At 36.1% G+C, this 27,978-nt stretch overlaps 1 protein-coding gene across 1 annotated transcript in view; it reads right to left on the reverse strand.

Annotated features, from left to right (window-relative positions):
• Window positions 1-459: 459 nt before the first annotated feature.
• Window positions 460-27,978, reverse strand: part of LOC124163292 — a 53,710-nt gene continuing 26,191 nt past the window's right edge. Inside the window, exons 7-18 of the mRNA XM_046540092.1 lie at window positions 17,776-17,994; window positions 16,365-16,649; window positions 15,233-15,369; window positions 12,946-13,205; window positions 11,973-12,225; window positions 9,846-10,708; window positions 9,470-9,686; window positions 8,771-8,858; window positions 7,281-7,409; window positions 6,315-6,713; window positions 3,812-3,919; window positions 460-3,123 (exon numbers count right to left, since the gene is read on the reverse strand). Coding sequence (XP_046396048.1) covers window positions 2,947-3,123; window positions 3,812-3,919; window positions 6,315-6,713; window positions 7,281-7,409; window positions 8,771-8,858; window positions 9,470-9,686; window positions 9,846-10,708; window positions 11,973-12,225; window positions 12,946-13,205; window positions 15,233-15,369; window positions 16,365-16,649; window positions 17,776-17,994 — 3,135 coding nt within the window. The 3' untranslated portion in view covers window positions 460-2,946. The remainder of the gene's footprint in view (window positions 3,124-3,811; window positions 3,920-6,314; window positions 6,714-7,280; window positions 7,410-8,770; window positions 8,859-9,469; window positions 9,687-9,845; window positions 10,709-11,972; window positions 12,226-12,945; window positions 13,206-15,232; window positions 15,370-16,364; window positions 16,650-17,775; window positions 17,995-27,978) is intronic.

Here is a 27,978-nt window from a genome sequence, read left to right on the forward strand (position 1 = left end):
CAGATATTCTATGAAAAAAGAATCGAATGGGTTAGGAAAGTATTGACACATAACTACTTATGGTGGATCCTCAATAATTATCAATTAATTATTCCTTGGTTTATTCAACTATTACCTCCAAAATTTCATTCCTTACCTCAAAAAAGCAATTTTTTCAACAGATTAGGTGCAAAAGATGCTGAGAAAATAAGAAACAGAATAGTAAATATTACTAAGAAAATTATCGTGAGCGCATTATCTTATTTACTCAATTACCAATTTGGGTTTCCCTCCATTAGAATCAGTTATAATTGATGCTTCACCATGTTTACTTCTCATTACAGCAATTAACTACGTGCATAAATATTTCTTAATACCCAAAACATTTCCCTATAAATTCCTAAAGATACCATCACATAAACCATCAAGAGAGGAAAAAAGGTATATTTAAGGCACTGTAAACAATAAAATTATGTAATATACTTTGCATATTTAACCGTTAATTTTATTTCAGCTTTCCTTTAAGACACAAAAATCAACTTTTAGCCCACAGAAATGGTAGAATCAACTATCATGTAATACAGAGGAGACATAAGGCACATGGATAACAAACCAATACACATAGGAATCCTATGCACACCATCAATTTTAATTCAACACCCAATACTAGGAACACTTTTAAGGAGGAAAATGTGTCATATCATTCCAATTATATATAAAATGTCACTGGTCCAACAAAAAATTAAATTCATGATCAAAATTTGCTTCACATTAAAGTATTTCAAAGTGGTAAATAAACATGGTTTCATTGTTGGCAATTATGATTATCCAACCATTAATTCCCAAATAAACTATTCTTTTTCAGAAAATGTAAATTTAGTAAATCAGTAGATGGTGTCACGATCATGTGAAGAGTGAGTACCCAAAATGTTCTTTAAAATTTAATGAAAAATTTATCTGAAACACTAAAAGGTTCAAATTTGATTTCTATAATTATTAATTTCACTTCATGCTTTGGCTATGATAAAAGTAAATGAATATTTGTCCATAAAAACATGCAAATCTTTTTCTGCCTTGACTAACACTTATAAATCTTCATCAGAGATGAAATACGTACATAAAACCTTGCAAGTAACAAAATGATCATCATTGCTCTAGCGAATTGATTTCTCACCAAATACTCATGAGAATCACGATGAATGGAAGGCAAATCAAAGTCTATGACAAAAAATCAAAGACCAAAATTAGCACGTCAAGCCCAAATTGGAATGGGAATTAATTAGGGAGGTGAAGAAAAAACAATTTAAGACTTGAGAGCACTATAAACCACATTGGAGCAAGATGCAAATCAAAAAGTGACATATGAGTGCATGTGTTTTGTGACCCACTGCCGGTCACTACTTCAAGGGAATGGTAGTGGTTCACATTTTTCTTGAAGAAGTGATCAGCAGTAGGAAAAAAAATGTCGAGACAAAATCTGATACACCACATGGCATACTCCTCTTCGTCACTTTTCAATCATCATGAGCCACGAAAGATTTAATCAAGAAACATGCAAATCAAATTTGAACCAATTAATAGTGCAAAAAAACAATGATCTTATTATTTCCAAGCAATAGATTTCTAGGGAGCATTCACTCTAATCTCCCAATAAAATTAAGGCAAGTAAAATATTTATTACACCTGAAAACACTTCCTTTGCTCAAGCTATTGAAGTTGAAGCAATGAAAAACAACATTTGCTTTAAGTCTAAAACATTACTTCCACATAATTTGGTTTATTCAAAATAATAGTACCTGAGTAAAGCCAACTGGTAAGTAAAAGAGGCCAAAATTGAAAGAAAAAGAAACAATTATTTCAAAACTAATTCCGTTATGCAAAAATAATTCTAAAACTAATAACTGATAACATAACCTGGTACCAGTCAATATCACACAATTGAAATAAATGCCTTGCTTTCCTAATCTTGACAGACTTTAACCTTTTATCATAAAAAGACAATAAAGAGACTTTACATTTATAAGTGAAATGAAATGTACAGCCTCATCACTAGTTTTTACAAAAATCCTCCACTTACGTAAAAATATCTAACACACATAATAGAAAATTGATAGAAAAATACACAATCAAATAAATTAATCTCCACTGCAGAAAACTCACTCAATACTCCCTACCCTATGCCTAATCTCTCAAAAAAATTAAAAGGAAATCTTGAGCACAATTTACAATGCAAATGACAGTTGGGGATTCCATGAATGATACAAGTCTTGGTACCAGTCAACCTGACCCTAAATATTAGAGGCAGTGATGACTAGAATGCATCTGATTTACAAGCTTGCTCATGTAATTTTAACATGTAATAAAGTAAGTGACTATATCATTACAATTTCTTTGGTAACAAGAACATCCAAAACAAGAACTATCAGACTCATCACAGAAATTTGCAGATGGCAGTCGTTGAAAAATATTGACTTGAGAGGGGTAATCAATTTAGCTCAAAGATAATGAGTGCTGTCCAGAGTTAAAAGAGTTTTTAAAGTAAATTGGATCTTAAACGTATCTCCAGTACAAATCATACAATGCACACTCCCATAGAAACCTGAGATGAGATGAAGCCCTGAGTAACTTCATTCAAAAATCTGTACAAATAACAACTCTCAATCCAGGGCAGAAACATTTCACAAGCCTTGCATTATCAGCCACTATGAATTTCACAAAAATACTCAGCATATTACATACAACATACCATAGCAACCAATATTCTTTCCCGAGCCATACTCCATCAGTAGAAGATAAGCCCTCTCGTACGTACTGGAAGAATATGGATTACAAAATAACCATTGCAGCAAGAAAAAGAAAATACCCCTGTAGTTGGCCCAAATGTGCAAAATGAACAATTTGCAGTTCTAGATGAAATTCTTGACTTTTGACAATGATTCCATGAGGTAGATTCCCTAAAGGTCAACGTCATCTACCACTACCTTCTCTTTGCTTAAATAATTGCCGAATCTTTTTCTGAGCATTTCCCTCGAACACTTCAATAACTTTGCCACGAAGTTTTTGCATCCTACATATTCGCACTAGCCCTGCCTGATGGCCACTGGCCAGCCAAATGTAGCTCTGTAAGTTGGGATTCCAGCACATCTGAAAAGATCATTTTTACACATTAATGAGTGGACAGAATTTTTTTTTAATTCACACAAAATTACTAAAACTTTTTATCACTAATCAATTGTTATTGTAAAAAAATACCTTTTGCTGTGACTAGATTCAAGAGTACCTCAGAGCAAAATAAATGCCACAATTTGACACAAATCTAAGCACACTTGAGTTTGGGAAAAAAATATCTAACTGCTCTGCATAGAAAACAATTTCATTTATTTTCATCGTTAATTTCTTTAATTTAATCTTATTAAGCAGTAGTAATATAATTTTCATTTTGATGTGATATTTTTCATACAAAAAAAAATTAAAAAGTGCCCATTTTTGAGTGCATTTCAGTACGTATTTCAGTTAAAAATTATTTTCCTTAAACATTTCCGCCAATACTGGAGCCAGAAGCAATATGTGGACTATTGTCCACAAGTGCAACAAATTTTAAATTACCTGATCAATAACTTTTTGTGCATTTTCCAAACTATCTTATTCACTCAAGCTGGACATCATAGAGTAGTTTTTCTGTTACATATGCAATAGCCTCCCAAACCCAAGACATATAAAAAGGCTCACAGCCACAAATTTTTTACCACTAGGTCAAAAATCTGACCATTATCATACTTCCCTCATTCATCATCACATCTTATAATAGAAATTTTCATCAACTTTGACCCACCTTATTGATTGCTGTGATAGGATACCGGTCGATGGGAATGGTTTTCATTCGCTCACTCTGCTGCAGAATAAACATTGCCTCTTGGGGTAACCGACCTGTATCTTGATCCTAAAATACATAGGAAGGAAGAAATTTCATAGAAGAAATCATAATGCATAGTAAAAATCCATTTAAATTTTAAAATAATTATTACAATCCCAATTTGTCCACAATACAGGTGAAAAGGATAAATATGTACATCTCTTTAAAATAGGTCCAACTGATGAACAGACTTCCTGGTTACCGGAAATAATTAAAATTGAAGCCATTATTCCCCAAAATTTGTCTTTATATCTCTTTTACAAAAATCCTCCACAAACATAAAATATTCAATAAGTACTAGAGAAAATCAATAGAAAAATAGACAATCAAATAAATTAATCTCCACAGCATAAAACTCCCTCATTACTCCCTACCCTTTTCTTTACGTCAAAAATAAATTAATATATAAACTTGAGAACAATTCACAATTTAATGATTGCTGCAATATCTTTAGCAATATCATATAAGTATTATAGAAAAGTAGCATTGAAGTGTTCAACTACTATTTGTTTACAAATAATTATGGGTATCCAAAACACAACATATTATTTGGGTGGTCTGTATAGTGTTGTATAATATGCTCAACTTGATCACTCCCTCACTCTTTGCTACAGAGTTAGAGCTTTCCTCCTGTTTTAAGTAAGCCAATGTGTACAATGAGTAAGTAAGCCAATGAGTGAGCCCAAAAAGGATTGCAGGAAACATTTAAATGCAGTAAATAGAGGGCTAATCCTTCAGCTCCCAAAGGACATTGAAAAGGAAGGTGAATATGCAAAAAAAATGTCATTGTTTGAACTTCACAGGTTGAAGAGTTCAAAATTGCACTTAGTTTTCAATTCTTAAAATCTGTGACCACTTATGTATTTTGCATGTGTGCATCAAATTTGTTCAAAATGTATACTTATAGGGAAAAAATTGTACATATATTCCAGTACAATATTTTTAAACTAATAGTCTAGAATTTGTTATCAAATATAAATATTATGATGAAATCAAAATTCTTTCTAATAATATTACTTCAAATTAAGCTTCGACAATTAGATGACATGCACGTGATTTAAAAAAGAATTAGACCAAATGCGATGCATTCCTCACGATACTTCAGTTTATTTTTCAGCTCTAATTGATCCCCATTAAGTTTTATATTTACAATTAGACTATACTAATATTCAACATGTCCAAACAACACAATTTTCTAAGAAACAAGCGCAGATTAACCCCTCAAACAAGTAGAGGCGGATTGGAAACGCCAACTGCATATATGTATCACGTAGCGCGTCTGGCTTCGCTTTGAAGGCAACGATGACACTGATGCAAGATCTGACTTGTTCGTCCGTGACTCCCTCATTTGTAGCCTCATTGCTTGAAATACTGAGGGAGTGCGCTCCTTCCCCTCCACCTCTCCTTTAAGTGCTTCTGCTGCCCAACCCTTCCTCATGCTGAGCGGTCTAGTACCTCTTCGTATTTGGCGTTAATGCTGTTTTAAATACTGTTAATTGTGTGACTCATTGCTCAGTTGCAATTTAATTTAATGATATATTGATAAAAATTTCTTTCATTGTGTAGAAAAATTTCTATTGAGATAAGTAGAACCAATGTATGCCATGTGCGTGCACTGTGGCGTGAAATTATCGCGAGGAAGTGCTAAATCCACCTCACCATACTGAAGCATGCGGGTGAAACACAAGTCGGTATGTGATGAGAAAGTGACAAAATTCGGGGGAAACGTGCGTGAGGAAAATTTTAATCCAGTCAATGGCAGTGGGGTAGCCAGGAATTTCATTATGGGGGCTCCAAAACCAGGGGGGAAAATTTTTAAACAACAGGGTACAAAGTTGAGAGTTTCAAACTAATTTTAACACCCTTCACAAACTTCAAAACTTAATTTTTCAAAGAAATCTACTGTAAATTCATGATTTTTAAATATTTTTTTTCCTTTTATGAAGGAAAGGAAGAAAAGAAAAGAAAAACAACTTGAAAGCCTATAAAAATGATTTTTAATTTATAAAAATATTAAAATGTGTATGAAAATCTAAAAATCATTCCTTTGATAGTATGTGCCCAGAATAAACTTCAATAATTACTTTGTTTAATAGCCGGAATTTTAAAATGCATTTGGATCCAAAAATATCCGATCCAAAAGATCCGGCTCTAAGCACAGGACACAAAAAGATTTTTAAAAACACTCACAGAACTAAATTTTCGGTGGTATAAATCCACCTTCCTCAGAGTTAGGTAGGATATATATATCATGCACAATTAAATAAATCGAAAGTACCATTTTATGAGACACTTTTTCATAATCATTAAACCTGGTTTCTCATTACATTTACACAAAAAGAAAGAAAAGGAGAGCTGAGATGACAAATTAGCTAAGCCACTAGAACTACATTCTTCCTTCATAAAGGTAAATCTTACTCACCATATTGCAGTCACAGAAGAGAATTCCATATTTATCTTTAGCTTCAATGTACGTGCGAGGGCTCTCCTTAAAATCTGAATCAGTATCCACGGAAACCTCGTCATCGCTTCCTGAGTCCCCTCCACCCTTTTTCCTTTCCTTCTTTGCAGGTTTCTTCTTTTCCTTAACTGCCTTTGCCTTCTTCTTTTTGTCTTTTTGACTGTCGTCTTCACTCCCTTTTGCATCATTCTCCCCACATTCTTTATGAGGACTATCATCCTTTGAATCAGTAGAAACTTCCACAGCAGAGTTTTCCTTTGTCTTACTAGCAGAAGCATCAACATCAGTCTTCTTGTTCACCGTTTCCTCTTTTCTTTCCTCATCTCCTTTGAGATCTATCAGCTCCGTGTAAAACACGAACTGCAAAACAATATATTATCAGCATAAGGGAAGATATAGCCCAAAATTAAGTGCCTTTACAAATGGTTATGAAGTACATGGCCCATGATATAAAGTAGGCCCATATGTTAATTCCTATTCTTGTAGATACACACCTACATGGGTGGTGAATTAAGCCCAAATGGGCTCTGTAGCTCCACAAATAGGTATATCCATTTCTCATCACAACTATTTTTAAGAACAGATGGTAAGAGTAACTATATCATGTAAATGGAGTCACTCTTCAATATTTGTAATTAGATACATTTACTATTTTTTATTACATATAATAGAGGCTGATTCAAGGCTTACAGTATAGCATCACACATGCTAAACTAAATAAAGAGTAATAAAAAAATCATTGTAATTTTATAGTCATTACCTTATATGCCAACTCATCTAGAATACAAGTTGTATTTTAAGGAGCCAATGGACTAGAATACGATTGGATTTCTTAATCTTAGCCACTGAGTAACACAGTACAGGTCATACAGTTACTTTTACTAAGTTATTCCCTTTTACTGCAGGTAAGTATAAAATAAAACTTACCATCCTTCTATCTTTGATGACTTTAGATGATTCAACAGCCAACAGCACCTGATTTGCAGCTAAAATACAAGCTTCTCCAGCATTTGTTCCATGAGCAAAAGTATTCAACCAGTCACTACAAACAACAGACTGCAAAAGAAATATTCAATCATATACACTCCATTAACATTTACAATAATGATTATTGGTTACAAATGAAAGATAAACACCGAAATCAAAGCAAAAATTTGGCTTATTCTTTACCTTTTAGGGATAATTTTAACAAATACAAAACTCATTTGCCAAACTATTATGACTGCACATTAGTAACATTTGGAAAAATTCTTTCTTGATTGCATATTCAGTTAAAATAATTTTCATTTTGAAACGCACAAAAAAATCGATTGAATGAAGTATTTGACTGAAAAAAACACCATATAAAGTTTTCAAACGCACATGCATATTGTCGTTATCTTCATTTCAGGCAAAGTAATTAGAAAGAGAATAAATATTCATGAATTAAATATTAAATCACATTACAAAAAGAGGGCTGTATCACCAAAAACCATTCAACGTCCGATTTTTATATTAAAACCTTAAACATAAGCTATGTTTTTCAATACCTGGGTGGGCCCTATTTTTCTATAGAATCACTGCACTGCAAAATGTGTCGTGCAATCGCTCTATCTCCATTACATTTTACGGCGTCGATTGCACAATGATATTAATACCCACATTATTTTCTTCCTCGCTTTCTCAACCAACTCAACCATGAGATTACATTCCCACCAAACTTACTTGCTTGCGAGTCCACGCCCCTCGACACATAGGCAATGTGTCAATTCACTACTGTTTTGCGGAATGCATTCTACCAGGATACACAGCTAGGCTTATTTCCAACATAAATAACACTCTTCCAGCTTATTCCTATTCCGTTCACTGAGAGTGGATTCGTGGAATCTCTGATTATAACATAATACTTGAGCCACTAAACTACCAGAACAATTGAGGCAGTTTCAATTCCCAATATGTTGGCCATATTCACAGATTTCCTGACTAGTGTGAACTCCATTCTAGGTGAGACATGTGTGAAACATACTTTGGAGAATATGGGGAAAATTCGTAGTTGGATCTTTTGTACATTGTCAATAGGCGACAGATATGATGACGGATGATTAATTCCCGGTATATGGGGCATATAGTTTTCAAAAATTCCTGGTTTTATGAGAGCATTATGAGGACAGAATTTAGGAAGGCTCTTCAAGTAGTCATCAAGTAGTTCGTGAACTGGCCACTTTCAGATGCCAATGAGCTTTGCATTAAATTTTCAGCCACTGTACATCTATATTTAACTATACCTTAATTTCTGTTGAACTTCCACTAATCTTCGTGGTCAGAAACATAACAAGATTGAGGTTAAAGTGACCAAAATCACATTCTACCCAAAATGGTCTAATACAACAATGAGCATAAGAATGCGTTTAATGAATGATTAACCATGAGGAACTCACCATAACAGGAGAATTCTGATTTAACATGGGAGTAGGTTTGTACCCGTATGAACGAAGAGCTTGTGCTTTCGAATTGGCCCGCCCGCAGCTGTAACAAAAAATCCATGGGACATTATAATTTTCAACAATAAAAAACAGGCTAGATAGTAATCATACACATTAACTGGTAAAATATTGATTTTCAAAGTTAAGCTCAAGAGATCCTGCAATCAAATCATTGACTATAATCATAACAGTGGTAACCTTGCAATTTCATTCGTATGTAAAACTTACACACCATACTGAATGTATTGATTAGACACCACAGACAATTTTTCGCTTAGAGACTTTTGATACTTCCAGAAAATAATAAGCCGTATTCTCCACACGGTGTTTTCATAAAAATTTTACAATCCATAAATATATCACTGCTATTATTGGTCAATAATTTGAATACTGGTGTAACCCATCTTTCCACTCAATTCTCCTATGAACTAAATTTCATACTAGAACTGAAAAATCTAACAGCATCAGTAAATAAGTAAAGGAACAAGTAAATAAAACCACAGTTTTTAAGCATTGATACACTAGCAAACGTGATAGACATTCGAAAAAGGCCATTCGGGCTTCCAGCCAGGTGGTCTCTCTCCATTCTGCTTAAAAAAATTCTCTGATAAACATTGATGATCATGTTAAGAAAGTCAAAGATATAGCACTCACGCAAAACTATCATCCACGGAGCATACAAAGGACATCCAATTTGTCAACCATGCTATACTGGTGACTAACCCACGAGGATATGAAGACAAAGGAGCAGCTGTATCTTGTAAATCCCAGACTTTTACAAATCGATCACGGGACCCTGATATTAAATAACGGGGATGCCTTTCACCATTTCGGAGTCTCTCTTCTGGAGAACAAACAGCAAGGGCAACAGCTGAAAGAGAAATTAAAAATCAAGAGGCGGAATGAAAAATAAAATTTGACTGGCCACCTAGTGAATCTACACACCACATTGCCTTAATCATAAAACTGAGATCCAATTCATTGCTTTCACATGTCACATCTATGGATTCAATGAAAGTTTTAATCTTACCTGTTACTGCATTTTTGTGGCTGAAAAACATATGGTATGGACGTAGAACCAAACCAAAACCATTGTCTTCCTTGGACATATCCACACGAAGAAGAGGTGATGAAGTTTTTAGATCCCACAGAGCAATAAGGCCATTACTAAAACCTGCAGCCAGGACAGAATGTGATTTACCGAGCAAACTCCAGGAGAGGCAGAGACATTGGCAGTTCTCCAATGGATCATCGGTGCTACAACTATTCACAACCAAAGTAATCACAGAGGAAGGCTTGAAAATTGGTAAGGACTGGTTCACTTCAGATGCTTCATTTACTGATCTGAAGTCCGCACCACTTTCAGAGCAAAACACACCAGATCCAGATAAGGCACTAGGGCTTGGTAATTCTTTAGTACTTCGCATTCCTTCCAACTTTATGGAAGACTTACTTTCACTAGTCACTTCCTCAACCTCCACACACTTATTGCTAACATCATTCCCTTCACTGTCAACTCCTGTCCTTGGAATGATTTCTTCACTTTTGTCAGTTGCTTCAGAAGGTGGAGTTTCACTTGCTTTGGCACTTGAAGATCTGTTTGCTGGAGAATCTCTCTTGCATGACTTGAAGACTGGATTACCTTTCGTGAGCTCTGATGGAAATGGCACCGGAATCAACCGTATTGTTCCATCTCCACATGCAGCAGCTAAGAGGCCTAGACGTTTTAAGGGTTTGCTTTCATTTGATGTAGCTGGCACTGTTCCACTTCCATGCATCTCCTCAAACTCTTCATCCACATCATGGCAACCAGATGGACACCACTCCAAAGCCCACACAGGACCAAAGTCATGAGCTATACCCAAAGCCATCACTGGAGGTACTAGATGAGCACTGTAAAATTGAAATGTATTAATGAAAAAGATTAATTGTTAGTCTAACTACATCTAAACATTTTCCTTTAAAAACAGATATTTATGTTAAACAAGTCCTGGCTAGGGTTAGACATATCGGATACTATGACCCTAACATCCAAACATACAGGATAATGAAATCAGATCCAAAGTCATCAATAAAAATCAGACCTGGATCTGGTATTTTAAATAAATACTGTAATGAATGAAGAGCCAAATAAGTAGGCATAAAAATTTCTGAATTTTATTTCTTTCTTCACATAAGTCAATTTGTCGCAAGTCAATAAGTCACCTTACACTGCATGTCCTAACCATTCAACAATTTGTTTCAAAGTTATGAAAAATATTTCCACCAAATAAATGTAACACTGTACATATTATTAATAATTATTTCAGATTTTAAAATTTAATTAGGTCAAATTAATTTCTAAAATAAGTTTCAAAATGTGATACGTAAAAAGGGGTGTAATATATGACCAAAAAAATCTTTAAAAAATCCTGGATCCACGCATCCCTACTCCAGATCAATATGGCATAACTTTTATAGGATAAGGAATCATAAAAATTTAATGGCAGTTATTCACAGTAAAATAATTATTACATCCAAAACTACTTTCAATAACTAAGTCACTATCAAGTCCATAGCATATAAATACCAGCCCTAATTTTGGATTAGAGAACTCTGTGAATATTCAGGAGTTTCTAGTATCAGTCCAGGTTAAGGGCACTAAATACTAAAGATTTGCAATGTTGTGAATAAGCAGGTGACAGAGTAAAAGTTCAATGTTGAGCAGTAGCAGATCCAGTGGGTGGTTGGGGGATACGATAGCCCCATTCATAATCCAATTTACACTCGATAAAATGGTAACCTTGTTCGGTTGTCAAATATATACAGGAAAGGAGAGCCTCAAAAACCCAATTTACTAAAAATTTACATAAATGTTTACTTCAAAAACTTAATTCTTTGGAAAATTAGTAATGAGACAATCTCATAGTGTAGTTACAAGCCTTGAAATTATTAAAATTTTCATAACCTCCCCGACCCTCACTACCTACTGTAGGGAGGTTACTTCAGAGACCTAACATCTGCTTATCCCTATCCTGGATACATCAATGCTGTTGAGTACCTGTTTCTGAAATTAATTAACGTAATCTCATACAATTACATGAAATAATTGGCAGAAAAAGAAAGCAATCCAGAAACATTTAACTCAACTGTAGAAAGATACTAACAGGTAACATACCTTTCAGAATTGCTCAAAGGGCCACAATCCCATATCTGAATCATGAATTTTTCTCCACTAATACGACTCCACAAATAATGGTAACTGTCAAAACTAGGGTTACAGCTCACAGCTAAAAATTGAGATATGGAAGGAGGTTCTTCTTTATCAATGCCATCACTTCCTTCAGTAGGCCTGTAACAATTGATGTGCAGTGGAGTGGGACACCAAGCCTGAGCCCACACAGGCCCACCAACAAACATAGTAATGAATCCTGAAAGAAAGAATAGAATTTTTCACACTTAAAAACAAGCAATTGTCTCCACAACTCTCCCCACTCCTTTCCCAACCTGCAAAGAGACCAAGCCACTTAGGAGTATTTGAAAGAGTGGGCTAATGAGTAATCTATAATCAAAACTTTATACCTTAAAACTTTGAGGGTGGGCTCTGTTTTTCACGTGGAATTGCTTTTGGTGGGCTATTTTTCCATTAATTAGCGTGGAAATTGGAGGGAAAAAAAAACAAACGCCAAAAAAGTTTTCATTCACTCTCAAACTGAAGACATATGCTATCTACTAGCCAAAGAGAGAACTAAGTGAGTACACCATCACTTCTGCGCAGTGTCGAAGATGTAGGGTTACACCAGAACCTATTGGAAGCCTGAATATCGCGTGGAGTAATATTACGTCTCCCACCACGTATACCAAAATGGGTGTCGACGTAATATTACGGCTTTCTCCCTCAAAGCATTAAAGATAACCTATCTTTGGAAAAAACTTTTTTTGCTGCATACAGTAAATAGTGAGAGCCATTATTATTAAAATTCCTTTCAATCGACACTGAAGGTGCAAAAATGTGCCCAAAAGTCACTACTTGTTCACAACTCATAAACAAGTACCACACCACCCTCAAGAGACACATTTAATGTCAAAAGAAAATACCAAATAGATGATTCAAATAATGAGCACTACAGTGCAATCGATAGCTAACTCACCAGACTGGGAGGATGTAGAATTTTTAGATGGTTTAATGGAAGTTCCAAAAAGAGGTAACTGGATGAAGGATGGGTCTATTTTCTTCTTACTAATTCCTGGCTTATAGAGGTCACTTATAATGTCCCGGGTTGCAAACCGAGGAGATATTCTAGATGTTGGCAAGTACAATTCATATTCCTTCTCATCAAGATGAATCCAATCTTTAGCATATGGCCTCCACTCGGTGTACAACGGTTGCATCGAGAAATTAGAAAGCTGACTGCAAAGAGATACAAAAAATATGATAGCAAATATTTCTCTATTGTTGAGTCTTAAACCGAGTAGACTTACATTTGGATACATACAAATAAATTAATAACAAAAAAGGATGAAACATTTCTTCACTGACCATGCTGGCAGTGGGGTAGCCAAGAACTTTGTTCGGGGGTGGCGGATCAAAAACAAGGGGAAAAAATAAAAAAAAACAGGGTACTTGGTAGAGGATTTTAAACTAATTTTAACACTTTTGATAATTGAAGAAACTTTATTTTTCAAAGACTCTTGAGTAAACTCATGATTTTTCAATATTTTGTTTTCTTTTATGAAGCAAAGTAATTGTGTTTTTATATATCAGGGGTGCGGACCCCCCAGAAACTCACCCTCGCTACGCCACTGCATGCTAACATCTTTATGCACCCTTAGCCCCAACATTGTGAAATTTGCAAAAAAAAAGATTAGGATGTGTTAGCTCCCAGCCAGATTTAATATCCATTAAAAAACAGAAGATGGTGAATTAGAAATCATTGACGGCCATGCTGGCATTCCTGCTAACTATTAGCTACACAGCTGCAGATGATGCCCAATCAGGTGAGTGAAAAATTAGACTATCATATACTGTATATGTCTGAATATAGTCCCCCCTTTTTTTCCAAAAATGCCTGTGGTAAAAGTAAAGGGGGGGGGGGGAATATATTCAAACGCATTTATTTAACTTTTCCTGAAACTGAAGCCTCAAAGTAAGGGGGGGGGGACTATATTCAGAGGGGGACTATATTCGTAGAAATACGGTAGGTGTTATCTGAAGATAACGAAAATTTTCCAAGTTAAATTGCATATAAAAACTTGGTAAATAATTTCTAAGGGAAAAATTTGCCATAGAGGTAATTTTCCTAACTGAGGCCCACATTTGGACTTTGTTACAGGGAGGTTTCGTAATTATGGAGGGTCATTATGGGAGATTTTTCTCCATATGCTGTGCATTGGAGGGGACTATAGCATGGAACTATGACTTTATAATATGGGGGTTGTCACAAAATTTTGCTAAATAGAGATTCATTAAATGAGGTTTTTATTGCATATACTGACTCATATGCAAGCAGATCAAAGTGAGGGTTCTCAAAGTGAGGGTTCCCGGGGCGACCGGGGCGATCGCCCCGGGCCCCGCGCTTTGGGGGGCCCGGCGTTTGTGAAAAAAAATTAAAATATATGATAGTTTTGAAAATGCAATTTCAACTATTACAACTTTTTTCATTTTACAGTAATTTCTTTAGGCTTACAACTAATTAACTTTCATAATCTAACTTATAAAAATACGTACCTATTGAAAAAGCGTGCTTTTTATGTTTATTTTACGTTATAATTTTATGAATAAATATAATTATAAATTTTATTTGTATTATACTATTTTGAACTCAACTGCGTGATGGTATCATAACGGCGTAATTACTAAGTCTGAATTTGGGAGGGGAACACATACTTAGCTAGAGAGTGGTAGGGATTCAAAATTCTTGAGTTTGTAGATGGGGTAGAGAGTTTAATATTTTAAGCGAAGGGCCCTGCACTGAAGGTTCGCCCCTAGCTCCGCACCTGCTAGGGCCAGCCCTGGCTATCTCCATAGTCTGCAGACAATACAACAACTCTGCATTCTTTTTTCATAAAATGGTGATTTATATCCAAAATTGATGAAATAAGATTACTGAGTAGACATCATCATTTTAATTCACATCAGTATCACTGTCACTAGAAGCGACATCATAACCCACAAGATTTAGGTAACAACTTCAATATTAAACTTAAAGAATGATTACATTCCAGAAAAAAATTAAGTTCTAAATTAATATTATTGATAGCTTTTCATACATTACATCATTCAACAGAGAAAATAATCAATTCAAGCAACAGAAAATGGAGGCATAGAACTCATACTGTCACCACAAAAATAACTTTGTTAGAGAGAAGCAGATACCTGAATGTTACCTTAAAATTAACAGAATAAAATAAATAAAAGTCTATGATCAACTAACTCACAATTCAAGAGTCCACCTAAGTGTTGCAATATAAGCAGATAAACCCCCACGACGATACAAGCCATGCTTTGCTAAGAAGTGAACATTCTTGGTGTACTTTGCAGACTTTGGAGTCCCTTGTGTCCCTTGAGTCCCATCCTAGAAATAAAAGAGAAATGATTCACAAGAGTGCTGATTCAATAACTTTACAAATAGGAGGCCCCTTGCATCCCCATAATTTCACTTAGCACAAATATTGTGCAAGGCAGTTTTTCTCTTATCTCTGATAACTTTAAAATTAAACTTTGACAACACCATTGCATGCCACTGAATTAGCATTTTGTTGTAAGCAAAACTGATTCCTCATCCAGTGTAATGCTTAACAATTTCCGAGCACTACAGATGCAAATGCATAAAAGCAGTAAGTCTGAGCTGCACAAATATTTATCGCTTGGAAATTTTAAGTTGAAGACCAACTGTAAACTACAGCAAGAGAAAACAACTTCCGCTTCAAATGGAAGGAAAATGACATGAGACAATTTATTAAACGAAAATTTTAAAATCCCTGAAAATGAAGTGATTCAGTCTGATCATTTCCAATTCTGAAGATAACAACCCCACAGAGAAATTACTCGGAGGTGTTTAAATTCCACAACAACATGTAAATTTATATAATCATGTACGTATTATTTCAAAGCCTGCCACGTGAACGGTAACATACATGAATTGCCGTGAGAAAAAATTCCCCCGAACAGGGAATCAAATCATGGACCTTGTATAGGTTCCTGATTTGATTCCCAGTTCCTTGTAAAGGTCCATTGTTTGATTCCGTTGCCATCCTTGATGGACAGCAAGGGCCTCACATCTAGTACCATGAGCCTAGGTACAATTTCCATGGGAATTCAGAAACCTAGATAGTGTGGTGGCTGGTGCAGTGGCCTGGAAAGGTTCATGGTTTGAATACCAGTTCAGGGGAATTTTTTCTCAAGGTAATTCATGTATGTTTCATTACCGTTCACGTGGCAGGCTTTGAAATAATACATACATGATTATATAAAGTTGATGATATGATTATATAAGTTGTTATGCCGTAACGATTACTTTTTATAGAATAAAGTAAAATATGTATTATTATCTAAATTAGCCATGATTACCGGGGGCTTTTCTTCCTTTTCCACTTTAGGTTTCTTCTCCACTTTTCTTTTCTTTTTTGGTGGCTTAGGGGGCTCCACACTTCCCTCCGCTAGTTCTTTCGCTCCATCCCCCAGTTCATCAGTGTCCCACCCAGACCCCTCCTCAGACTCTTCCAACTCGACTTCACTCGAGTTCTCAGCTGCATCTTCCTCATCCTCACTCCCTTCCAAGTGAGCAGACTTTAAATGCTTCTCTATCTCCTCCTCTTCCTCACAGCCAAAGCTGCATAACTTGCAGGTGTAATTCTGTCAAATAGAAACAAGAAGAGATAAAAACTTGGTGACCAGTACTATGGGTGCCAACTCCAACTACAATCCATTATCTACATGATGGCTGGTATAGAATAGAATAGAATAGAATAGAATTTATTCTCCAAAGACCGTACAAACATGTGTAGGTATAGGATTCGTCATTTACAAATACAGAAAATATTAATCCAATACAAAAAAATAAATATATACACATAAACACATTTTAATACAAGTACTTTAGTAAACTGTTCAGTACTTTGTAATTGCAAACAAATATGTACATACCAGGTCAAGATATAATTAATGCAAGTTATGTGTGCTGCATAAATTCGTCGACTGACAAGGGGAATACACGACCTTCGCATCGCCGATCGAGCTCAAATTTTGCGATTCGGTAGTTTATGGGTACAAATGTAATACGCCGAAGCGAGACGACGCACTTCTCGTAAAATTACGAGAAAAAAGCAATTAAAAATCGTAAAAAATGAAGGTACGCGATGTAAACTGTTTTGAACGCCTTTGTTATACAAGCGGGCGACAGCCCAGTGGATACGGTGTTCGACTGTGGAGGTGAAGGTAGCGAGATTGATGCTCGCTCAGGGAACTTCTTTTGTGTTAATTTTTAAGAATTTTATTGTTTAAATTTTTAATGTTCGTTTTCTTATCTTCGTTACTACTATGTAATATATTTTTAAAAGTTTTTTTTAAATATTTAAATCAGGAATGGATCAGCTTGGGATTAGGAACTGAGGATGAAGGGTGGATAGAAACCCGGCGACGGCATTAGCCTGCTCTTAACGAAAGGCGCCAAGGGGACCACGGCTTAACGTCCCATCCGACGGACGGTGTACTGCACAATTAGTGTAATCCACATTACAAAGCTTCAGTTTAGCAGATTTATATAAGCAGGTATTGAAAAAGATGAAAGCTGATTTTCAATACATATGCAAGCATGTAAATTACCTGAATTCTCTAACATAATTTATCAAGTAATATGATTAATTATTGCTCAAAATAAAATTCTAAAACAGGGAGTCATCCAAAGATCCTACCCTAAAATTTCAACCAATACTGATATTTTTTATGCAACAAAGTATTTGACACCACTAAAAAAACTTACTATTTTAGGTTTGAGGGTACATGTCTTATAGTGCTCAATAAGTTCTTTCTTTACAGTTGAATTGAAAGGGCACCCAGGATTCCTGCAGTTAGCCTTCCCATGACGTTGCACCATCCTCATCCATGCAGCTACTTGGTATGGATTTGGTTCACCATTCTTCTTTGGTGAACCTTCAGTGCCATCAGGTGATGTTTTCTTCTTTCCAGAATACAACTCTTTCTATGAAAAAGAAATCAAATGTTGTTATATTACAGTAAAACCTCTATGTAGTGAACCTCTTTACATCGTAAACCTCCATACTTCATACCACCTCTACGGTCCCATCTGATTTACATGTAAATTTATAGGCAAACCTCTATGTAGTGAACCTCTTTATCTTGCAAAACCTCCACTTATCATACCAAGGAGACACCCCCGAGATGGCCAAACTACCTCCGCAAATGGTACCGAGACAACTAGAGATCATTAATGCAGTCGCGATTACGTACATGTAATGACATTTTCGGTGATGTTTCACTCTTATTTTTTTTCTTATGCAACTTTAATATGCTGTCATTTTCACATTAACCATTAATTAAGGCCATTTTGTTCCATATGAGAGCATACCTAACAGTAAATAAGAAAAAAGGTATCCAACTATCCTAATAATTTTAAGTGACTGTAATTTTAAAAGAGGTCAAATTGTTTTCTCTCGAATCATGGTAAAAATCACACGATAGCGCTCGCTTTCTGTAATTATTAAACAATAAATATATGTTCACTAATGCATGCATGTTTGTTTAAACACATATATAATGATTTAAAAGAGATTAGTACCTTTCATTTCCAAAGTTTATGAAAAAATGGTGCATATCACTAAAACTCTCTTAAGTGAACCTCCATACATCAAATTGCCCAAATTTTGGTCCCCTCCATTACGATGTAAAGAGGTTTTACTGTATAATCAATTCAACATTCATGCTTAGCACTATTTCCACCACAATGCATATACCTCAAACACAAAAAGAATCATAACTGGCCCACAATTGACAGGTATTATTTAACATACTCCCATGGGAGTTGTGAATTATTTTGCTACTTGGACATAAGGTCAGAAGGGAGATATGTACAATGACATCATGTTTTTGGTATTGTAGGTAAAATCAGAATAATTGTAATTCTATGCAATAACTTCTTCACTGGTGGAAAATCCTGCTTCTGAGAGACTTCACGTCTAGGGGATTTGGGACCCATATGAAGTAAAACAAAATTTTGGATAGATGGGGAAAAAAAGTTCAATACAGTACATGACGATAACCCAAATGAAGATGGAGCACATGTAGTGCTTCTGAACAACCGGAAAATAGGAACAATTGCAATTAAAACAGGAAATCATTTAACTACATTAGTGGTAGAGATAGGAAGATACCATCATCACATTAGCCATACTTCTAAATAAGTAGTAATTATTTTGCAGATTAGGCAATAGATAATTAAACCCATGATTTAAGTTCCTGAGATAATTTTACATATAATTGTGACACAGATCTGAGCACCATTGATTGATCATGAGTCATTCTTCTTTATCAATGCTTTTTTTTAAAACTAGCCTCAAACTAATGTCACCAATAAATCCACTCAATAAAAACTTATTATTATTGGAATCACCTCAAGTGTTAGTGGAATGAGCACTACTGTGCTGAAAGACTAGTCATAAGCATATAAATTCAAATATGTTTGTTCATAAGGAAAAAAATCTTGAGGATGAGAGAACAGGTGAGTGGATTTTGTTTAGGAAAGCAAGCCTTGAAGTCCTACATCTACATATGTACCACCCAGCAAGCCACCTAAAAGCGTGTGGAAAGGGATGTTAGGACACCAGCCATTTGCACATAAAAAGGAAATGCTCCAACAAAATTATGACTGGCATTTATTTAAGTCCTTTATGGTTAAGGGGAAAAAGGAATTCGCGTATCTATCCATTCAGCAAAATATCTCTCTTAATTTATCGCTTCTGTCGGACCTGGAAATATAGTGGGGCTATAATACAGTAGATTCCGGTTAATTGGGACACACCGCGACATGTGCACTTTGCCCCAATTAAGCGTCTGCCCCGATTAGGCGAACTCTCTTGTATATGGGCATAAAAAACTTTGAAATGGTAGAAAGAAGACCGAAGAATGTTTATAATGTAACATAAGTTAATTATACTATTAATTTATTTAATAAATCAGCGAGTTTAGATAATTTATTATCATTTTTAAGAATTATAACATTTTTGTTAAAAATATTTTTCACAGCCACGGGCGACGCTGAATGAATGTCTTTTACTAAGTCCTATTAAAGAAAAGTCCTATCCTATTGTGGATAACATAACAACAAGAGCTTTCAAAATAGGGCAAGAATAGGAACATTTGTGAAAAATAAGAGTAAATCAAAGGAGGAAAATATAAAAAAATAGTATTCTGAAAACAAAAAATTTTAATTTCGTCATGAGTATAGAGTCTATGTCGCCGACTCATGGCCCAATAAAGCCGCATGCTGTCCCAATTAAGCGGAGAATACTCTGGGATATTCCTCTATTGGGTTCTGTTCTTCAAGATCTGCCCCAATTAAGCGGCTGCCCCAAGTAACCGGTGGACCCATTAAACGGAATCTACTGTATTACGTTCTCCATGTCGCTCCTGAAGATATCCATTCTCAATTGTTCAAACAATCTAAGCCTAGTGCACAGCCTCCGAGTCTCCAGCGGCTCCCAGCCCAATTCCTTTGTATTTTATTCAGTTAGTGTATTAAGTCTTTCTGCACTGGATCCCACATGCTCACTGCATATTCAAGGTGCGGTTGGACTAGTGCATAATAGCACCTTTCTTTTACTTTCTCATCCGCGAATTTTACCACAATACGCTACACGAATCCTAATTTCTTCACCGCTATGCCACAAATATTCCTTATATGTGTTCCCCACAAGAGGTTCAAGGTTTTCGTAACTCCTAGCTACTTCACTTCATCTGTTGCCTTTGTGTTAATACCATCCACAGCATAAACATGGTTGTAGTTGGATGAAGTCTGCAAAAAATGCACCAACATGCATTTGCTCAGATTAAGTTCGAGTCCCCACTCTTGACTCCACAAATAAACGTTGTTTAAATCTGATGATAGAATTTCATAGTCAGAGTGATCACTAATTTCACAGTCAACGTCACAGCGTCATCAACAAATAAACATATTTTACTGCTAATTTAGGAGCATAGGTCATTAATGTATGTAATCAAGGCCGTAGCCAGGGTGGGGGTCAAGGGGGATTGATCCCCCCCTGAAATGAAAAAAATTAAATAGACACTATGTGCTCGCTTGGTGCTCATATGACGATATTATATAGCGGCGCAGGGACATCTAGTAGTCCAATGCGACTTAAGTCAATAATTATCTAAGCGAATTTGTAGGTGCAGTGTGTGTAGTTGTAGTGCAGTGTGTGAAATAATAGTGCTGTGAATTAGTAGAGAGGTGAGTGACTCATGAGCCTCCTGAGGGACCGCAGAATTGACTTTGACACCGAGGAGTTAATTCATTTGCTCGCTGCAAAGAAAGCTAGAAGGCTAAATTCAATTTTATAATAATATTTTCATATTTTCCTTTAAGGGTTATTAATAAATATGTATATTTAACCGTATTCGGTATTTTATTTATCTTATAAAATAATTTTATGTTTGTCAACTATTCCATGAACCCCCCCCGAACATATTTTCTGGCTACGGCCTTGTATGTAATGGACAAAAGTAGGCCAATTACGCTTCCTTGTGGAACATCTGATGTCACTTTAACTGCATCAGAGCTAATTCCATCAAGAACTACTTTTTGTTTACAATCATACAGAAAGTCAATTTCCAGTTTACCACTTTTTCATTTAATCCGCATGACTGTAATTTGTATAAAAATTTATTGTCAGTTACCGTACTGTCTGTGAAGAAAAGATTCTTAAACTAACTAGATGGTCAGCCTCTTTCACTGCCACTTTTTAATCCTTTCGTGCCGAATGCTGCACGTAAGCAGCAAGGATTTTCTTTGCAAAAGGATGAAAGCCACACATATATGGCATCAATTTTCTGAAGCAAACGAATGAAAGTCTCATATACATTGTGCAAGGATGAGGAAAGGGACTGCTGCAGACACAATAGATTCAGCTACGTGGTCGCCCCTCGAGGCCCAACTTAGCACAAGCCCAGGCCCTTCCTCAGCCACCTAGATCAACCCTTCCCTGTCCCCTCTGTGCGGTCAACCACTGCTATTTGCAGTTTTTTCCAAAAAGATATTTGTTGCTTATCTTATAAATCCAAAGTTCAAAATTAATGCTTATTTTTTCATTCATCACATGGAAATTTCAAACGGAGTTCTGGCATTAATGGAGTTGTTCAGTTCCAAATCAATCTATATAGAATAGAAATATACTACATCCATCAATATGAACGTTAAAGCTTCATTAAAAATTTCTTCACGCTCAGAAAAACACAGGGAATTCATTTTATGCATTCAAAAATTGATGGAAACAACAAAAATTTGTTTGTATAAAATACAGCTATTTCACTCAGTTGACCATGGACTCATGCTGTGAAGGAGTCTTTAAATCCTTCTAGGGTTTCAAACAGCAGCCAAGGAAGGGATTGGCGTCCCGCTGAGTTGGGTCCCAGCCTTAGGACGGGTGCAAACCTCTGCCTTCCATCCACACTTGAGAGCTTCATACAGGTGAGGGCAAAAATTTTTCAAGGGACTCCTAAGGTGTAAGAATTTCCCTCCACGAGGATCTGGCGTGAAAGGGTTAATGCCACTGACACATTTAGGGGTGAGGGGTATGGAAGAGTAAAATAGAGACCTAGTGAGTAGAGCACTTGGTTGCTGACCTAAGGGTCTTCGATTCAAATGCTGGATATAGCTTTTGGGCACCCCAAACAGAAAATGACCGTTACAGAGCTAAGTTTTCCACGGAAAGGAATTCATCCCCATTCCCTGAATAAGGGTTCGCATGCACATGGCCTAGCTACCTAGCACGATAACTAGCATGATCTTTGCACACACTAATTCAACCAAACTCCGGTTGAAGCACTGAGATTGCACTGAGTGTGGGGTATACAGGACCCATGACAGCCCTGGGGAATGAACCAGAGGGTTTTAGGTTCAATTCCACTTAAAGCTTTAAGGCCTGAGGCCCGACTGAAATTGATGAGGAGAAATTTCCAGGATTTCAGAACTTCAAATAGCATTCAATAGCAAACCAGAGTTCTAGGAAAAGAAAATTATCTCCCAGCCCTTAATGCGTGCAGTTCATGAACTAATGGCTTATTCCAGATTGAGTTTAACTCTCAACTGTGAAGTTAACCTTTGACTAGAAATGCTGAGTGAGAGAGATTTTGAAAAGAGGGAAGATATAAATTCAATTAACCATTAAAATTTCAAGATGTCAATTGTAGTGAAAAAATAAATCCAATATCAATTTATTTTGTTTCCAGCATTTTATTTCCCATACCTTTCGATATGTTGCTTTCTGCAGATAGCTTCAGGAAAAATAAATGAGCATCCATTTTTTTACAATTGATAGACAAGTCAGATTAAATCATCAGAAAATAAGAGATGTTTCTGGATTCCATATGGAATATGGAACTGGGTTCCACATGTTTGCTGACACTTGAGAGGATGGTCAATGAAATTTATTTATCCTCAAAGTACCAAGCAAATATCCACTTGGCACTATCAAGTACAGATAATAATTGTAGTCAAAGAAATGCTTATATATTTTTCTCAAACCATGCATAGAACCAAATATCAATTCAGATGCCTAAACATAAGTATTCATTCCAATTGCTTGCATCCAAACTCTACATAACATTTATATCGTTCAGAGAAGTGTGAATCGTAGAAAATTTTTCTGAAAGTTTACTACCCTATCCAAAAGACTAAGAATTGAGATGGCTATGAAGTCAATCTAGTGACCGGGTCAATAAGTGCATAAAACTGATAACTCATTGGTTGGTGACTGACAAAGATGCCGACTAACAAAAAATATTGGGGGAGCCCAAACCGGGGATCTTGCTCCGGGAAATTTTATAAGTAGTGAGTTTTAAGTTTTTTAAGCATTTTAGAAGAGTGATATGATCAACATTAGAACCCTGATAACTCGAATCTCGATATCTGGGCACTCCGGGGAAAATCGAAAAGCCTGACACATTTTTTTCTCACACCCATAATGAATTTTTGAGGGGGCTCGGGCCCCCTCAGGCCCCATGGAGTCGGCGCCACTGGTGACTGAATTGTCAACAAAAAAATTTTTAATTTTTTATACGCTGTCATAATTCAAAGACTTGGAAAAATGATTTTAAGAAATCAATCACACTTCCATGCACTACAATAAACGTCCCTCAAATCATCTAAGAACTAGAGGCATAGTTTGCTTCCCACTTCTTTCAGTCAATAAGAAAATCATCTATTCTCAAAATTTGATTCTTATTCCATAAAGATTTCATTGGAATTAGGTAAATTTTCATCGAGAAAATGTTATTTCTTCCTTTTTCAAGTCTTCCGGTGCTTGGAATGCTATTAAGGAGCTACTTTAAGATTTGATGTATATTGCCGATGGATTAATGAGTAACTGAACTCTTTAACACGTACAACATAATGGCCTTGGCGATTGAGGAATTGGTCGTGCCCATGGTCAAGCTTTACTGCACCTTCTTCATACGATGTTGCCGCCAATGACTTCCAATGAATTTTGAAGCCGAAGTCCTGAAGCTCATTGCCCGTTTGAAAACGCTTCCCTCCGAGCCACATCTTCATTTCAGAATAAAGATGGAAGCCACACGGCCCTAGTTCGGCATTGCATGGCTGGTGATCTAATTTGTCGCATTGAAATTGCTCAAGGAGCAGTCGGAGCAAGGAGCAAGGGCTGCATCAGTGCGGATATAACATGCGTTGTCATGGATCAGAACACTTCCAGAAGTCAGCATGTCTCTTCTTTTGTTTTGAATTGGAATGGGCATAGTGTTTCACACTCTAGCCACAGTGCATTAAAAAAATTCTCTTTTATCAGCATAAAGGTCAAGAGATGTCAATGCTGAAGCCATTCAGAGAGCTCTCTGGCAGTCACTCCGAAGTGCACACTTGGCAGAAGGATCAATTAAGGCATTGTAGGTAATGAGATTGCCACTAACCTAAAACAAACAACTTATGGTCAGAAATTACTTGAGCATGTGGTGCGGAGGATGCGCAGTTGCCCTATCCACGCAGTACCTGCCTGTCCTTTGTATGGTGTTTTTGCTGAGCGATCGTAGATTGAAAAAAAAACCACCCTCGTACAACTCTTATACTGATCCTATGATGTGTTCATATACATATGTATAGCTACTTGTCTAGAATTTGGGATGCTATGCCATGGTCCCCCTAAAGTCATCCATTTCCAGTATACTAATTACTAGAAGGGGACCTCTATGTTGCTTTCTACCCACTGGCTTGCTCACCAATTTTATTTAAAGTGAATTGTAATAGTGATTTAAAAACAAACATGTCCATCATTTCCTGATTTTTGATCTTTAACCTACTACTACAGCTATTTATAATGAAAACTTGATGGCCTTAAACCTTTTGTAGATGAGTTTGTGGTATTTTTTAAGTACCCCTCCACCTCAGAAATTTTTCTTCGGAAATCTAACCTCCTTGGACAATCTACCCTGAGCAGAAATCTTATTCTCTGGACTTAACTCCAGGACTTCAATGCAAAGGGCATTCACCTTAAGGGCATTTGTACAAAGAATGGCTCAAAAACCTCCAACTTAAAAAGCTGGAGAGACTAATAACAGAACTCTAGCCAGAACCAGCCCTCTGAACCTGGCCTCCAACCCTGACCCCAACCCTGGCCCACCAGCATACTCTTAACACTTTTAGTGCGGCAGGCCGATATATCAGCTTTTGCCGCTCGCGCAAAAAGTGCGGCGGGCCGATATAATAATAATAATAAATCTTTATTTGCCCGGAGATCTGATACATCTACATTGATCTGCATGCATAGATATAAGGCACTTCATAAATACATCATATACATATATTATATACAATTGAATATTTTAACATTAAGATTCAATGAGATATTCATCGATTGAATAGAATAGCTTTTTTTGTAAGTAAATTTCTAGATCAGATTTAAAAGCATTGATGCTTTTCATTTCTTTTAAACATAATGGCAAATTATTATACAGTTTAGTGCCCATTTCTTTGGGCCCCATTTTGGCTGCTTTTGTTCGTACGTAATTCTGATGAATATTGTTTTTTGTCGGCTCTTACGTAGTCCATTATTTAATTTGCAATAACTTATTAAATTAGATTTCTACTTTAATAAACGTAAAAATATGTTGTCAATATTAACCAGTTTAACCTCATCAATTTAAAAAAAAACTCATATGGTTATGTGATGAAATAGCTTTATACTATTTTTTTTCTAGTACCTACATTTTATTAAAATACCCTCCGCATTTCTCGACAGTATCCCAGGAAGAAGGATAGCATTCAGAGGGTTATTAGCAGTCCCTCATATGAATACATGGATTTTGGGAGATCAGGGGAGCATTGTCAAGACCTATATTCCACAGTTTGCAATGACAATTAGTCCACAATTCTCCGATTATATCTCTCTCTCTACCTCCAACAACTCATCCTACCATTTCCTTCCCCTGCACGGCTACCAATCGCCTTCCTTAATGACTACCTCATTCCACCTGGGACCTGGTGATCAGACAAGAGCAAGGGCTGATCCAGGATCTTTTTCCAGGGGGGATGGGGACAAGGGTCTGACAGGCAAACAGTCATCTCATGTTTGAGCTTAAAAACAACATATAACAATTACTGTTCAAAATATTCTTTTTATTTTAATATGAAAGTTATTGATATGAAATAAATGACTGAGGCTCCATAAAACACTAAACAAAACGGACGTAATGATAACCATATTAAAAAATCTTGTCTAAATTTGAATCCTGTGTGCCCCCGTCCTCCCCCCTAAATCCACCTATGGTGCAGTCTTCAACGAGCCAATGATACTAAGTTTTTGGAGCTCATTATTAATGAAAACCTCACCTGGGATTCCCATATAAAACATATTTCCTCCTGAATTGCCTCTGGATGCTACCTAATTAAACGGATGATTCAATTAACCGATATTCCAACTGCTATGACAATTTATTATGCTCATATTTACAGTATTCTGAGGTAATTAGCTTGGGGTCTCTCCCCTAAAGCCCTCCCGTGTTTATAAATTACAAAAATGGGCTGTTAGGATTATCTGCAAAGCCGGGAAAAGAGATAGCTGTCGTAATTTATTTAAAAACATTCAAATTCTTCCTCTTCCTTGCGTATACATCTTTTATGCCGTAATGTTAATAAGAGATAACAAATCCAAGCTGACACTTATTAAAAATCTCGACATTCATGATTACGGTACGAGAAGCCGAGATAATTTTGCGGTGATACATCACAATCTCTCAATATTTAAGACTGGCCCTGTCACTATGAGTTGCAGGATTTACAATAAACAACCAACTGCTCTGAAAGATGAGAGAGTACCAAGCAAGTTTAGAACTAAATTGAAGCAGTACCTTTTAGGTAATATTTTCTATTCTGTTGATGAATATTTAAATTCCTGAATGCATACATTTTTTTGTGTGTCCTTTTTTGTGCGTGCTTTTTTTTTGGAAATTGTGAATCTCTTGTAAATGTGTATATATTTGTTTTTTCTTTTATTTATATTCTTGACGGGTCCTATAGATGTATTACATATCTCGTGGTACCAATAAATATATTATTATTATTATTATGGACAAGAGTATGAAGGGGAGAAAATTGAGGGAGCTGCTTCCCCACCTGTTGTATTTCCTCCCCTTCATGTTGGCATGATACCAGTTTTTTGGGATTTCAAGTCCATCTGGACAATGCTGAGAAGAATTTACCAGAAAAATGGCTGACTGGAGTTAACCAATCATCGCCAGTAAAAAGCTGCCAGCAACCTCATTCCACAGTCTTGAACCCTCAAGGAACAGCACCTCGCCTAATTTCCCCTATCATCCTGACTCACGGAGAACCAAATTCACCTCCTCAACATAATCTCCACTAGTCAGTCTCTCTCTTGCTTTGCAACCAACATGGTGTTCAGGCCTCATCTACAATTGCCGTACACAAGCTAAGTTTCTT

The sequence above is a fragment of the Ischnura elegans genome, chromosome 8 (genome assembly GCF_921293095.1).
Source record: "Ischnura elegans chromosome 8, ioIscEleg1.1, whole genome shotgun sequence".
Classification (NCBI taxonomy): Eukaryota; Metazoa; Arthropoda; class Insecta; order Odonata; family Coenagrionidae; genus Ischnura; species Ischnura elegans.